The 11,559-nt window shown below is 52.1% G+C and overlaps 6 protein-coding genes across 6 annotated transcripts; 4 read left to right on the top strand and 2 right to left on the bottom strand.

Moving 5' to 3' along the window:
• Positions 1 to 225: 225 nt before the first annotated feature.
• QC764_610390 (uncharacterized protein) lies at positions 226 to 1,158 on the bottom strand (the record flags this gene model as incomplete). The annotated part of the gene is made up of 1 exon (XM_062949519.1): positions 226 to 1,158. The coding sequence occupies one exon, from the start codon at positions 1,156 to 1,158 to the stop codon at positions 226 to 228; it is 933 nt and encodes a 310-aa protein (XP_062798272.1).
• Positions 1,159 to 1,580: 422 nt separating this feature from the next.
• On the bottom strand, positions 1,581 to 6,355 carry QC764_610370 (uncharacterized protein). The gene is given in 3 exon segments (XM_062949517.1): positions 1,581 to 5,925; positions 5,985 to 6,090; positions 6,096 to 6,355. Coding segments are annotated over 3 exon segments (2,034 nt in total). The 5' UTR covers positions 6,197 to 6,355; the 3' UTR covers positions 1,581 to 4,098.
• QC764_610380 (putative secondary metabolism biosynthetic enzyme) lies at positions 1,662 to 2,799 on the top strand (the record flags this gene model as incomplete). The annotated part of the gene is made up of 3 exons (XM_062949518.1): positions 1,662 to 2,226; positions 2,283 to 2,547; positions 2,602 to 2,799. The coding sequence occupies exons 1-3, from the start codon at positions 1,919 to 1,921 to the stop codon at positions 2,797 to 2,799; spliced, it is 771 nt and encodes a 256-aa protein (XP_062798271.1). The 5' UTR covers positions 1,662 to 1,918.
• QC764_0100740 (uncharacterized protein) lies at positions 3,261 to 3,604 on the top strand (the record flags this gene model as incomplete). Its single annotated transcript, XM_062941075.1, has 2 exons — positions 3,261 to 3,466; positions 3,580 to 3,604. 2 exons carry the CDS (start codon positions 3,261 to 3,263, stop codon positions 3,602 to 3,604), a joined length of 231 nt encoding a protein of 76 aa, XP_062798270.1.
• Positions 6,356 to 7,199: 844 nt separating the features above from the next.
• Positions 7,200 to 7,877, top strand: QC764_0100720 (uncharacterized protein; the record flags this gene model as incomplete). The annotated part of the gene is made up of 3 exons (XM_062941074.1): positions 7,200 to 7,222; positions 7,307 to 7,464; positions 7,849 to 7,877. The coding sequence occupies 3 exons, from the start codon at positions 7,200 to 7,202 to the stop codon at positions 7,875 to 7,877; spliced, it is 210 nt and encodes a 69-aa protein (XP_062798268.1).
• Positions 7,878 to 8,967: 1,090 nt separating this feature from the next.
• Positions 8,968 to 11,054, top strand: QC764_610360 (uncharacterized protein; the record flags this gene model as incomplete). Its single annotated transcript, XM_062949516.1, has 5 exons — positions 8,968 to 9,232; positions 9,288 to 9,411; positions 9,477 to 9,839; positions 9,895 to 10,593; positions 10,653 to 11,054. 5 exons carry the CDS (start codon positions 8,968 to 8,970, stop codon positions 10,819 to 10,821), a joined length of 1,620 nt encoding a protein of 539 aa, XP_062798267.1. The 3' UTR covers positions 10,822 to 11,054.
• Positions 11,055 to 11,559: the final 505 nt, after the last annotated feature.

Here is an 11,559-nt window from a genome sequence, read left to right as displayed (position 1 = left end):
TGTCTCATTCCTGATATGCAGGTATTTGAAGACGAGCCCGTCATCAATATTTCACATGACTGAGTGCCCGAACCCCTCTGTCTGTCGAGGTCCATTCCTGCCAGGTAACTAGAAAGTTCTTTGCTCAAACCAGTCTCAGATAAGTCGCATTCATTTAGCAAATTTCTTACGGTATATCCTTGCATCATGTGATTTCTTATCATCGTCAAACATCATGCTCGTTCCCTATAGTGGCTTCCTCCCCACACAAACAATCCTCGGCACACACAGCGCCGCCCCCTCAATAGCCTCTTGGTGTGCCTTGTGCACCAACCCAAAATACTTCTCCCCCACTTCCCTCTTCCCCAGCTTGATCAACCCCTCCGCAAACTCCTCCGCCGTCAGCAAATGCTGCTCGGTGAACGCCCTCGCCAACGCGGGCGGATCCCCAAATAAATCCCCCTTCACCTCTGTGAACCCCTCCTTCTCCATAAATTCAGGCAGCTTCACCGTCCAGTCCAGCCTCCCATCCGCCCAAGACCACTTCCTCAGCTCTTCCAACGCTGGCGTCTCGAGTGCCGGGTCGACCTTTTGGATAGACATATTCACCGTGTCCAACTCGTCCCATTGTAGCCAGCCGCCTGGTTTGAGTAACTTGAAGATGTTCCTTATGATTGGACCCGGGTCTTTGGACTCTCCGACTACCAAGACGAGCAGGCGAGTATGGACATAGTCGTATTTGCCGACCAAGTCCTCGGGCACGGGGTCGAAAACGTTCCAGTGGCGCATGGACATGTTGGGGGGAAGCCATGCTGCCGGAGGGGACTGCGAGAGGTTGTAGTCCAGACCGGTGAGAATGGTGGACGGCGGGACGGAGCGAGCAACGTCGGTTAACCAGATCCCAGTCCCCGAGGCTACCTCGCAGATCGCGACGGGGCTTTGGCTGCCGACGAGCTCATTGCTCTTGGTGGAAGGAAATAGTGACTGTGAGATGGTCGGGTGGATGTTGAATCCAAGACTGTCTTTCCAGAGGTAGAACTGGAGGTTGAGACGAGAGGCGGCGGCGTGGCTGCGGTCACGGTCGAGGATGTAGCCTGCGCCGTTGGTGAGTTTCCAATCTGAGCCTACTGAGCTCATCTTCTCATGTGATAGTGATACGGACGAAGCTTTTGCTGACATTGCTCAGGTAGGTATGTGGACACAAAAGCAGTGGAGGATTCAAGTTTTGGCAAATGATCGAGATGGAGAAAGTATAGCGCCAAACCTACCTTATGCCCGATCTATTTGCAGTCTTGAACATAGCATCAGGTATCTCATCTAGGCTCATAGAGCCCTTGTTTATTTCGTGATTGGTGCAACTTGCTCATCCAGTATCGTCGAGCACAGTCGGCCGAACAAATTTGATACCGACAAGTACAGCGATGCCTCAACCCCTGACCCGCCATTGTGGCCAAAACAAAGCAGCGCAGGGTGTGGGACCATATGATCGCGTTTGTCGAAATCCGATTGGATATCGGGCATAACCATCGGGCATCGGTCGAAAGTTTCCACGCATCTTTTCGTTGTCTTTGTCCAATCATAGAACTGTATCCATCCTCATATGCCATCGCAAATGTATCCATTAAACAAACAAAGAAGGGCAGATCATCCACCATCGAGCCGTATATTCCCCACCATAACCATTGGTCATTCTCAACCACCCCCTCGCTGACAAATCCTGCGATCAAGGAAATGGCCTGCATTTCCGTCTCTGGCGCTAACCGCATGCGTACCGTGATTTGGCCTGGCCGCTATACATTATCGGGTATCCCATATTTCCTCCACTGCATATTCTGAGTGAGGTCCATCTATAGCCCACACAACCACCAGAAATCTCATACTCACTAACGCACGCACGAAATCGACACCATTTCAAGCTTGCATACACAAACTCACAACCATGGCTTCCTTCTTCATCACCGGTGCCTCTAGGGGATTCGGCTTGGCTCTGGTTAAGGAGCTTTTAGCTCTGCCCACTTCCAAAGTCAGCAAAATTATCGCTTCTTCCCGCAGCGACTCTTCAGCCCTCAGTGAAGTTGTCAACAGCTCTTCTGGCCGTGCCGAATGGGTCAAGCTTGACGTGACAGACCAAGAGTCCATCAAGAAGGCCGCTGCCGAGACAGAGGCCAAGCTCGGCGGCAAGGGTCTCGATGTCCTGATCAACAATGCCGGTATCTGTGAATATGCGTTCCAAGGGACAAAGTCCATGTGAGTGCCTTCTTGATCCATCGGTTCCCTCTGAACGAGCGCTGACACTTCCAAAGGGACAACCTCTCTTCCAGCTTCCTGGTCAACGTCCAAGGCGTTCACTGGGTAACCCAAGCCTTCTTCCCACTTCTCGAAAAGGGCCAGCTGAAGAAGGTGGCCAACATTTCCACTACCCTTGGCTCCATCAGTCTGGCAGAGCATTTTGTTCAGTTTCCTGGTCCCGCGTACAAGATCACAAAGGCTGCTCTCAACGCTCTGACCGTGCAATGGGCTCTTGACCACGAGAAGGATGGCTTCACTTTCATTGCTCTCTGCCCTGGCGTAAGTTTGCTCGGCGTCCCGTGAATGATGATGAATGCTAATATCCGGAAATAGTGGATGAAGACAGAGCTCGGAGGTGGTGACATGGCCGACTTGACCGCTGAGCAGGGCGCCAAGGCCTCTCTCGACATCATCTTCAACAAGAGCCAAAAGGAAGTCAACGGGAAGCTACCCAAGGTATTCGTCGAGGGCTGGGACAAGCCCGCTCCGGGGAGGGCAAACGTGTACGATGGCACCAACGCGCCTTGGTGAATGGCCAGTAATGGTGATGATGAGGTGCATGCAAATACATGCTGGCAGGCCGAACGTGGAATATAAACAGTTCATCCCATGTGCATATCTTTGGCTTCATGCCGTGTAACACCAAATGCTGTATCACCACCAAGGTTAAGTCATCTCGCGTCAAGATGCCAATCACGAGCGCACGATCTCCGCATGGCTACAATGGCATGATCTGGCACGCAGGAAGCAGGGTCACAGCCAAGGCTGGGTAGCGCATGCGCTCGGGTAGTCTTTCGCCATGTGAAAATCGAATGAGGCTCTCACCATGGCATTCCAGAAGACGACAGCTGGACCCTTCACCATCCACCAAGTGCAAGCCAAGTCCAAGTCGTCAAAATAAGGTCGGCGGCGTGGAACTAGGGTGGATCTGTCAACGACAAGCGTTTTAGCACAGCATTAGCGGTTATCACCACGCGGGTTGCGCTGGACCCATGCTGATCTGGGGTCCTGACACCTTGAGAGAGAAATTCCTTGTGACTGTTTGTTTGGTCGTCACGTCGTCTTCTGACACCCAACTTCGCAAAGAAAGGCCAATCGGTTCACCCATCGCCTTAAACCCCGCTGCTTCCACCACGGAACGAGGGCGGAATGACAGCGGAACTTTGACCGCATTGACTGCCAAACCCCCAAGCGCAAGGTGGGGAGCCCAGGTGCCAAGGCTGTTTAAAAGACGCCCCATCCCGTCTTCCCGCGGACCAGGGTCCGGGGCTTCACTTCCGGCGGATTTCGGCTGACATGGAACCCAGTCAGGAAGGTCCTGCCGGGAGCGCTGTAGCCTACATGTGTATCGATGTTGATGGCGTGTATTCTTCAAAGAGGCAACTGCTTTTTGACCGAGGAACGACGATTCCATGCCGACTATTGGCCGTGATTGGTCCCCCTCTTGTTCGCACTTCAAAGTTTCCCCGAGAAACTTTATGCTTATCTTTTGCATCGTGGTATTTATTGCTCGAATCATGAAAATCCCTCTGGGAACACAGGACGACTCGCTGTGCGGATACGATCGTCGATGCATTGCTTTGTTCGTCGTTGTGTGTGTGGGGGGTGTGTGTATGGCTGCCTTGTTCCTTGCTGGCACTGTCTTCTTATCGCCGATGAGATGGCCAACAGCCTTCGGGATTAACCACTCCGGTCCGCTCTCCGGCTAAAAGTGATATTGTGTTCGTGCAGTTACGGTGGAGATGAGTTGCAAAAGAAACAAGAATAGGTATGCGAGTGTGTGTGAAAAGTCTTGTTCGTTGTACCCAGGTAACTTTTTTATCTTCCAACTCACGCCTCCTCCAAAATTCCAAAAACCCCCGGTCCGTATAGTTGTGACGGGTCAAAAGAAGGCCAGGTGCCTGAGATATCTCCTGAGCCGGAGGTAGCATGTATAGCCTCGTTCATTCCGGACATGTACTCGTCCACTGATCTCATGTCTGACATGGTCTCTGAAAGCCATGGATTAATGTTGTTCGCTCCAGGTGCCGAGGTCGCCAGTGGTAGTGATATGCTGCTCATATGTGATGTTGGTAGTGAAGTGGTCGAAGAGGCGTGCGGCCGCGTAGTGCCAAGCACCATCGGCCTTGCCGCCCTGTTGCTGAAAGCGTGGTGGATCTGCTCTGGTGCTTCCCGTTCAGTAGCCAAGACCGCCACCTTGTTCATGAGGCGTATCAGAGTGGTGGCTGCAACGTCTGCCATGCTGCTCACTTCGGCAAGCATCTTGAGTCGCTTCAGGGCCCCTTGGATCGCTTGCAGCGTTACAGTTAGCGAGACCTTGCAGATCCCCTCTTGCAAAGGGTCCGATTTGAAGGCATCCGGCGGGGAAATATGCTGCGGGGGGCAGTCCTCGGGGAAGGTTTGGTCAGCTGCCAGATACACGAGGACCACGGCCGATTCAAAGGTGGTGACGACAATGCTGGCGAGGCGTGTGTGGCAGCCGTGAAGCAGCGCGTGAAGCTGTGTCACTGCCTCCAGCGCACACAGTGCCGCTGCCGCCAGCTTTCGCTTTTGGCAGCTCAACATGACGGACTTGTAGGCTGGTAGGGGAGAAGGCTTGCGAAGAAGGAGGGGCCGAAAATTCCACAATATTGAGTCGTAAATGGCCATATGTAGAAGCTTACGCTGGAGGCGCAGCTTGGGAAAACGATCATCCCACCGCTCATCCGGGTTGTGGAGGGCGAAAGGAGGAGGAAGTCGGTCGATGTACTCGCGGCTGAAGACTTCGTAGAGATCTTCTCGGAGACTCATGTCGTAATCGGCGCGCTGTCCCACCCCGGTACCGCGCCAAAAGTCGGCCAACTTGGCCTGAAGGAGGCGTTCTGTGAATGGATCTGGCGCCTCGGCAATGGCGGGCTCCATGCCACTTGGGATCTCCCCTTCGGTGTCTCTCTGATGTGGTGGCTCAAGTAAACGTATGTCTGGCCAGTTTGCATCCTCCATGCGGCCAGGAATGAACGGGATACGATCCAGTTGGCGTGAAAGGAGCGAGTCCCAGACGAAGAGGTTGCAGTATGTCCTCCGTCTCATCTCCCGCTCTACCCTGTCGATGCCTTTGTGATGACTGACAGCGTCGCAATGGATACCGGCATCCTGTCCTACCCGTATAGCGCGGCTCAAAGCCTCCCAGAAACCCCGTGTCTTCCCCTCCATCTGGCACTGCAATGCATAAAAGGCCAAAGACTGGGTCCTAACGAGAGATCCGCGGCTGTCTGTCTGTGTGCTAATGCTCGCGAGGCTGTCGGCTGTCTCGTCGCAACACGTCCGTATCTCGGCCAGCAGTACTCCACGAATCTTGTCCAGTGTATAGAAGGGAGACGGCAGGAATTGCAAGGTGTAGGAGCAGAGACGCAAGACAAGAATCGCAAAGTCGACCTCGGCGACGGTTGTTATTTGCTCAAGCGCAAACCATGCCTGATATTGCGGGTAGAACGAAGGGATATGCACCAAGTGTTCCATCCAGTTCACCTCGGTCCTAAAGTACTGGACCAAGAAGTCAAGGATTTGGCGGTCGGGTATTCTTTCCAGGATGCGGTGAACATCGTCGGTGCTTTCGGGGGACAGGGTCGGCTCGCGCGTTGTCGCGGTGGAAGAAGGATCATGGTGATCTACTCCCAACTAGATAGTAGACGAAAAGAACGATCAGAAGTGTCCAACCAAGGTAGTCATGTACCAACCTTTTGAATCAATGCCAATGTATTACTGTTGGAGTACTGGAAGTATCCAAACGAGTCTGCAAGAGACGGAACAGGTCTCGACGACGGTGTTGGTGGAGTTAACGATCTGACGTATATTGACCATTCGTGTCGCGCGCTCCAGGGCCCCCGCTCCAAACCGCTGCCAAAGGCATTTCCGGGTGGTATTGGCTTGTCGATGGGTCTGGAAACATGAGCAACAGAAAGCCTTGGGTTGTGTATTATTTCTTCGGGTTGGGATTCGACGGCCGTCGGGCTGGACGTGTGGCTGTCGTTGTTGGAGTAGTAAACGCAATCATCAGGGACACCACGTCGATTGCACAAGGTGCAAACTGGCTTGGTGCGATCACACTACAGGGCATTTAGCGGTGTTAGTGCGCTGGCTCTCTTCTCTCCGTAGCGCTAACGGGGAGCAAACAGGGGACGGGCTTCTGCGGTAGGGCGGGGACGGGGGTCGGAATCGGCAGTGAAACCCACCTTTTGCCTGCAACAATGTGTGTCAGTCAGTCGGTGATGAGATAAGTACGGGGCAATTACTAACTTTCTGAGATAGCAGTTGGAGCAGCTTGCGATTGACCTACGTTTTCGGGAACTCATTCTCAACAACCTGGAAACAAAACCAAGAAAAAGCAAGAGCTGGCGATGGGGAGTAAAACGCTTCAGGATGTTGAAGAATCGAAACCGGGGCTTTCTGCTGGTTATCCCCGGTTTTCTGACAGGTAGCCGCCAGCCCTGCCGAGCCCCCCACCAGTCAACACCCCCATCGCCGGGGGGTGGGATCGTCCTGCATCTGAAAAAGCGAGCTCTGCACTCCAACCCCAAAGCAGGCATTCATGGAAGTTTATTTGCCCCTGAACGGGGAGTCGGAAGGCGATGTCCACAACTTGTCGACAACTTCCAGTTTCGAGATCCACTCCTGTCAGCACTCGGCGAGATATTGCTCCCTGAACGACGTGTGCAGATGCATTCCCAGGCTGTTTTACGTACAAGATTTCTACCTGGCCTGCTCGTATGTCTCTCGCTACCCTACTTACTGATCAGTATGCCAGCACAGGATGGACAGCCAATGCTTCGAGGTGGGCCATGTTCCGAGTCCTCTGTGTTAGGTGGTCAAGAGCACTATTCGCAACTGGAGGGGCTGCCCAAACTGCCGTCTGCCCGCATCACAAGACGTAGGAACAAGCTTGGGTCAGATAAATGAAGTTTTACCTGCGGTCCACGTACCCTTAGATCAAACCACGACTGATACGAAGGTATTGTTCAAGCAGGTTCATATTGGCATGAACTAATGGAGTTAGTGGCAGAAAGTTGGCTTTCACCTATTCCCGCATCTGGACGTCTGTCGTCCTCTATATTGAACGCACGCATCTCCGTGTCATTCCCATGTGTTTACTCAACTGGACAACGACTTATCTACCCGCCGAACCCCGACTTCAATCCATCAAATCACCTTTGTGGTCAGGTACGTACCTACGTATGGTACACAGATAACAACTTGGGCTCTAGAACCAAACCCCCACGAACCCATGATTTAAAGTTAAATCGTGAACATGCATGGACTGATCGAAGGTCCTGCCTGGACGGTAGCAATCTCCTCATCCAATGAGAGAAACAAGCAACGACAACCTGCTTCGATGTTGGTGATCATTGCTGATGATACACGAATACGCAATCGCAGGACCCCCATGCTCGACTGGTTACCAGCCATTTAATATCATCTGATAGATAACGTGAGATGCACTCTCGCCATTATATGCTCACTTCCCGTTCTGGTGTTGTCGTTGCACATTCTTACAACGAGAGCTAATGGTCCGTGGCGCAAGTCAACATCTGTGTCAGAACACAGGTCAATACCAGGACTACCTGATTGGGTAATGCGCAGGGAAGGTGTGTGGTAAGTAGACGGATAGAAAAAAGTACAGGTATTGAGGTGAGTGCTTTTGGGGACAAGCATTTTGGTGACGTCAGGTGGCTTCAGCCACGAGGTTGTGTACCTATGTTACGATTAAAAAATGGTGTAGTGAGAGGGATTGGTGATTAATTGATCACACTATCTGCAAAGATACAAATTCCGAGCATATAGGCAAGTAATCACATATTCTGGTGGCTGAATGGACGGACAGAGTGAGTAATGAATGAGAACAGCAACTAACCTCACTACCTGAGTATATACCTACTTGAACTGATATATTTTCGCCACCGCCGACCGCCCAAAGTTCTGCAGACGATCAAACCTACCTTCCTATTTTACGGTCCTCCGGATGCGTTGACACATACATGCCGCTACGCTCAAAGGTACCGCCTAGATCATTAGGATATGGTCGATTATCCAGAACGTCACCGGGCCGTCTTATTCACTCATGACCGATTGAAGGAAGATCTACACTTCAGCCGGATAAGACGTCTTCATTCACCATGAGTATTATTGAGCTTTTTGCGCCCCAAACCAACAAATGTGGCAAGTCTCCACACGCGTATCATCCAGGTTGCACGGCGGTTAACGGCCAATCATACAGCTCTTCAAGCCAAGGTAGGTACCTAGGTACTGCTCACAGTCTCGGCCGAATGCTAAGTATGTTTATCTACGCTATGCAGCCTGATGCCCGATGGACCCCTGTCCACGGGCCGGGGCGGGGTGGTCCATCTTCCGTGCTGCGGGTCCGGGAGATATTCAGCGTGGGCTTTTCCTGCTGCCAGTGTGAGCAGCCTCAAAGTATGATCGGGCTAAATTCCCCTCAGCAAGGGTGAATTTCCTGCCGAGTTGGTTAGCACACTCCTAGTCGCTTCGCTTTGCAGATAGCCACTGTACTCATTGCATGACAAGTCTATCAGATGCTGCCCCCCGCATTCATGTGCTAGATTGGGTCTTACATATCCGACATGTCTATGTCTTGAGGCTCTAGATTACCTAGCCACTGTCTCGAACTGAAATCACCTGCTCATTTCAGCCTCACTATTCAACAATATGTCACCGTCATTGCAAGAGCTGTTTGTCTCCTACAGTGGAAACAGGACAGCGGGCGAAATATTGACATCGTTTGTTCTTGTTTCCTCTGGGACATGGCTGGCTTATCACCTGGTCAAGGTGATCTACAATCTGTTTTTCCACCCTCTTGCGCACATTCCTGGACCTCTGCTATCGAGGGCCACATACATACCAGAATTCTGGTACGATGTTGTGAGGTCGGGGCTCTACACCAAGCAGATCCAGAAGATGCACGATAAATATGGTTTGTGATTTGTGCCAGTCTATGGTTAAATATTCGATGGCTGACACTATTCCAGGACCAATCGTCCGGATCAATCCTCACGAAGTCCACTGCGCTGATCGTCACTTCATTGACGAGATATACGCAGGAGGCAGCAGAAAGCGAGACAAGCCAATGCATCAAGTGCGAGGCAGTGGCGTGTGAGTTTAAAATACGCCAACATTCACCTTGAAGTTCCCAATCACTGACTCAAAACCCTTTTCAGTGCCGAAAACGCGACCTTTTCTACAACCAGCCACGACCTCCACCGCGTGCGCCGAAACGCCCTGAACAAGTTCTTTTCTCGCGCCCAAGTCTTCCGTCTTGAGCCGACCATCCGAGATCTGGCCGAGCGTCTCTGTGACAAGATTCTCACGGTCGGAAAAGAGGCCCCGTTCGACGTCACTACCGCCTTGAGCTTGTTTACCACCGATGTCATCACGGGCTACTGCCTCGGTGACAACTTGGGACTGGTAGCTCAGAAAGGTTGGGAGCCAAATTTCCGAGAGCCTCTGTATGCGCAGCTGAAGTTGGTGTACTTGTTTCGTTTCATTCCATGGCTGAAACACGCCGGGTTTGCAATGGCCATGTAAGAATTTGGCCTCTTGACTTCTAATTTTGCATCCGAACTGACAGACAATTAGGTTCACTCGCCGTCTGTCAGAAGACATGGAGACTCTCTTTAACGTGCTTATCGTCGACATGCCAAACTACGTCAAGCGTGCTCAAGCAAATCTTGACAAAGGTGTTGACGACAGCGAGAAAACAGTTTTCGGCTCGGTTTTGCAAAACAAGGATTTGCCGCCAGCCGAAAAGACGCTCCAGCGCCTGGTGGAAGAAGGCTTTTCCCTCTTTGTGGCAGGCACGGAAACGGTCAGCTGGGCGTTGACGGTCATCACCTATCATGTCCTGACGAAGCCGGAGATCTTGAGAAAACTAACAGATGAGGTGAGGGAGGCTGTGAGAGCAAACAATGGCGAAGTGCCAGACTGGAAAACGTTGGAGGGGCTTCCCTATTTGGGTGCTGTCCTTTACGAGGGTCTGAGGTTGTCGTACGGTCTCGCCAGCCGCAGCTCTCGCGTTGCTCCTACCGAGGACCTTTTCTATCAAGGGACCTGGAAGCGACCGGGCGCCAACAAGGAAGAAAAGGCCCAGTACGTGATTCCCAGGGGTTATGCGATCGGCATGTCTGCCGTGATCACTCATCACGACGAGAGCATTTTCCCCGACTCCCACTCCTTCATTCCGGAACGGTGGCTCGATGAGAAGAATCAGCATCGGAAGGACCTTGACCGAGCATTGCTGAGCTTCTCCAAGGGAAGCAGAGGTTGTATTGGTATCAAGTGAGTAACTTCATCCAACCCCCTCCGTCTTCTGAGATACCCTGTCTGACATGATCCAGCCTCGCGTACTGTGAGCTTTACGTCCTTTTAGCTCTTCTGGTAAATCGAGTGTTCCCAACCATGGAGCTGTACGCAACAACAGAAGCGGACATTGCTTGGGACCATGACTTTTTCAACCCCTTCCCGGTGTGGGGCAGTCAAGGTGTTAGGGCTGTGATTAAGGGGTAACGGGAGCTGAGCGGATCTTGGTGTGGGGAGGAATGTCCAAAGACGTGGAGATGAGTAAGGTACCCGTAGTTTGCTGTGGGTCTAGCCAACTGTCTGCAAGAAATCCCTTGTACCTTCACCACCGTCCTTAGCTGGCTTTTGGTAACCTCGATGTCTCACACTTGGCTTGGGTGTGGCTCTGATGGACACAACCCATATGTGCATGCCCTGCACAAAGCTTGTTTCAAACCCAGAACCTCAGTGTAGGTAGTGCCGATCATCTACCTATCCAGTCCCATGTCTTCGGGTTCAATGCGATCGTGTTGGTGACGCCGACCTGCAACACACCCCAAACCCACATTTCCAAGTCCAAAGATGAAAGGCATCTAGAAAGTTTGATATTGATTATGGATGACGCATGAAACAGAATGGCAGATCTAGCTTCGACTCAATAGTATCTCTTTCTTGGATAATGGCTTGAGAAGTCTCCTCGTTCATTCATCAGCCAACAATAATGGGCTCAGTGATTCAGGGGGTCAGGGGTTCAGTCCAGTTGTCAGGGTTGGGGCCGGCGCAGCAGCCACGACAGCTCGATATTGACACAGGGGTGTGATCCTAGCGGACGCTGCCCCTGACAGATTAGAAACTCGCGGCGTGGTTAAAGCCGAAACCCAGGGATGCCTTCGGCCGAAACATGGTGTACACCTAACACCCCATGTCTCATAGGGGGTGAGAGAAGCTTGTTGATTATTAAGAGTG

This window comes from Podospora pseudoanserina, chromosome 6, assembly GCF_035222485.1.
Source record: "Podospora pseudoanserina strain CBS 124.78 chromosome 6, whole genome shotgun sequence".
In the NCBI taxonomy this organism is placed as follows: Eukaryota; Fungi; Ascomycota; class Sordariomycetes; order Sordariales; family Podosporaceae; genus Podospora; species Podospora pseudoanserina.
Note: the sequence above shows the minus strand (reverse complement) of the source record. Positions and strands in the feature narration are given on the sequence as shown.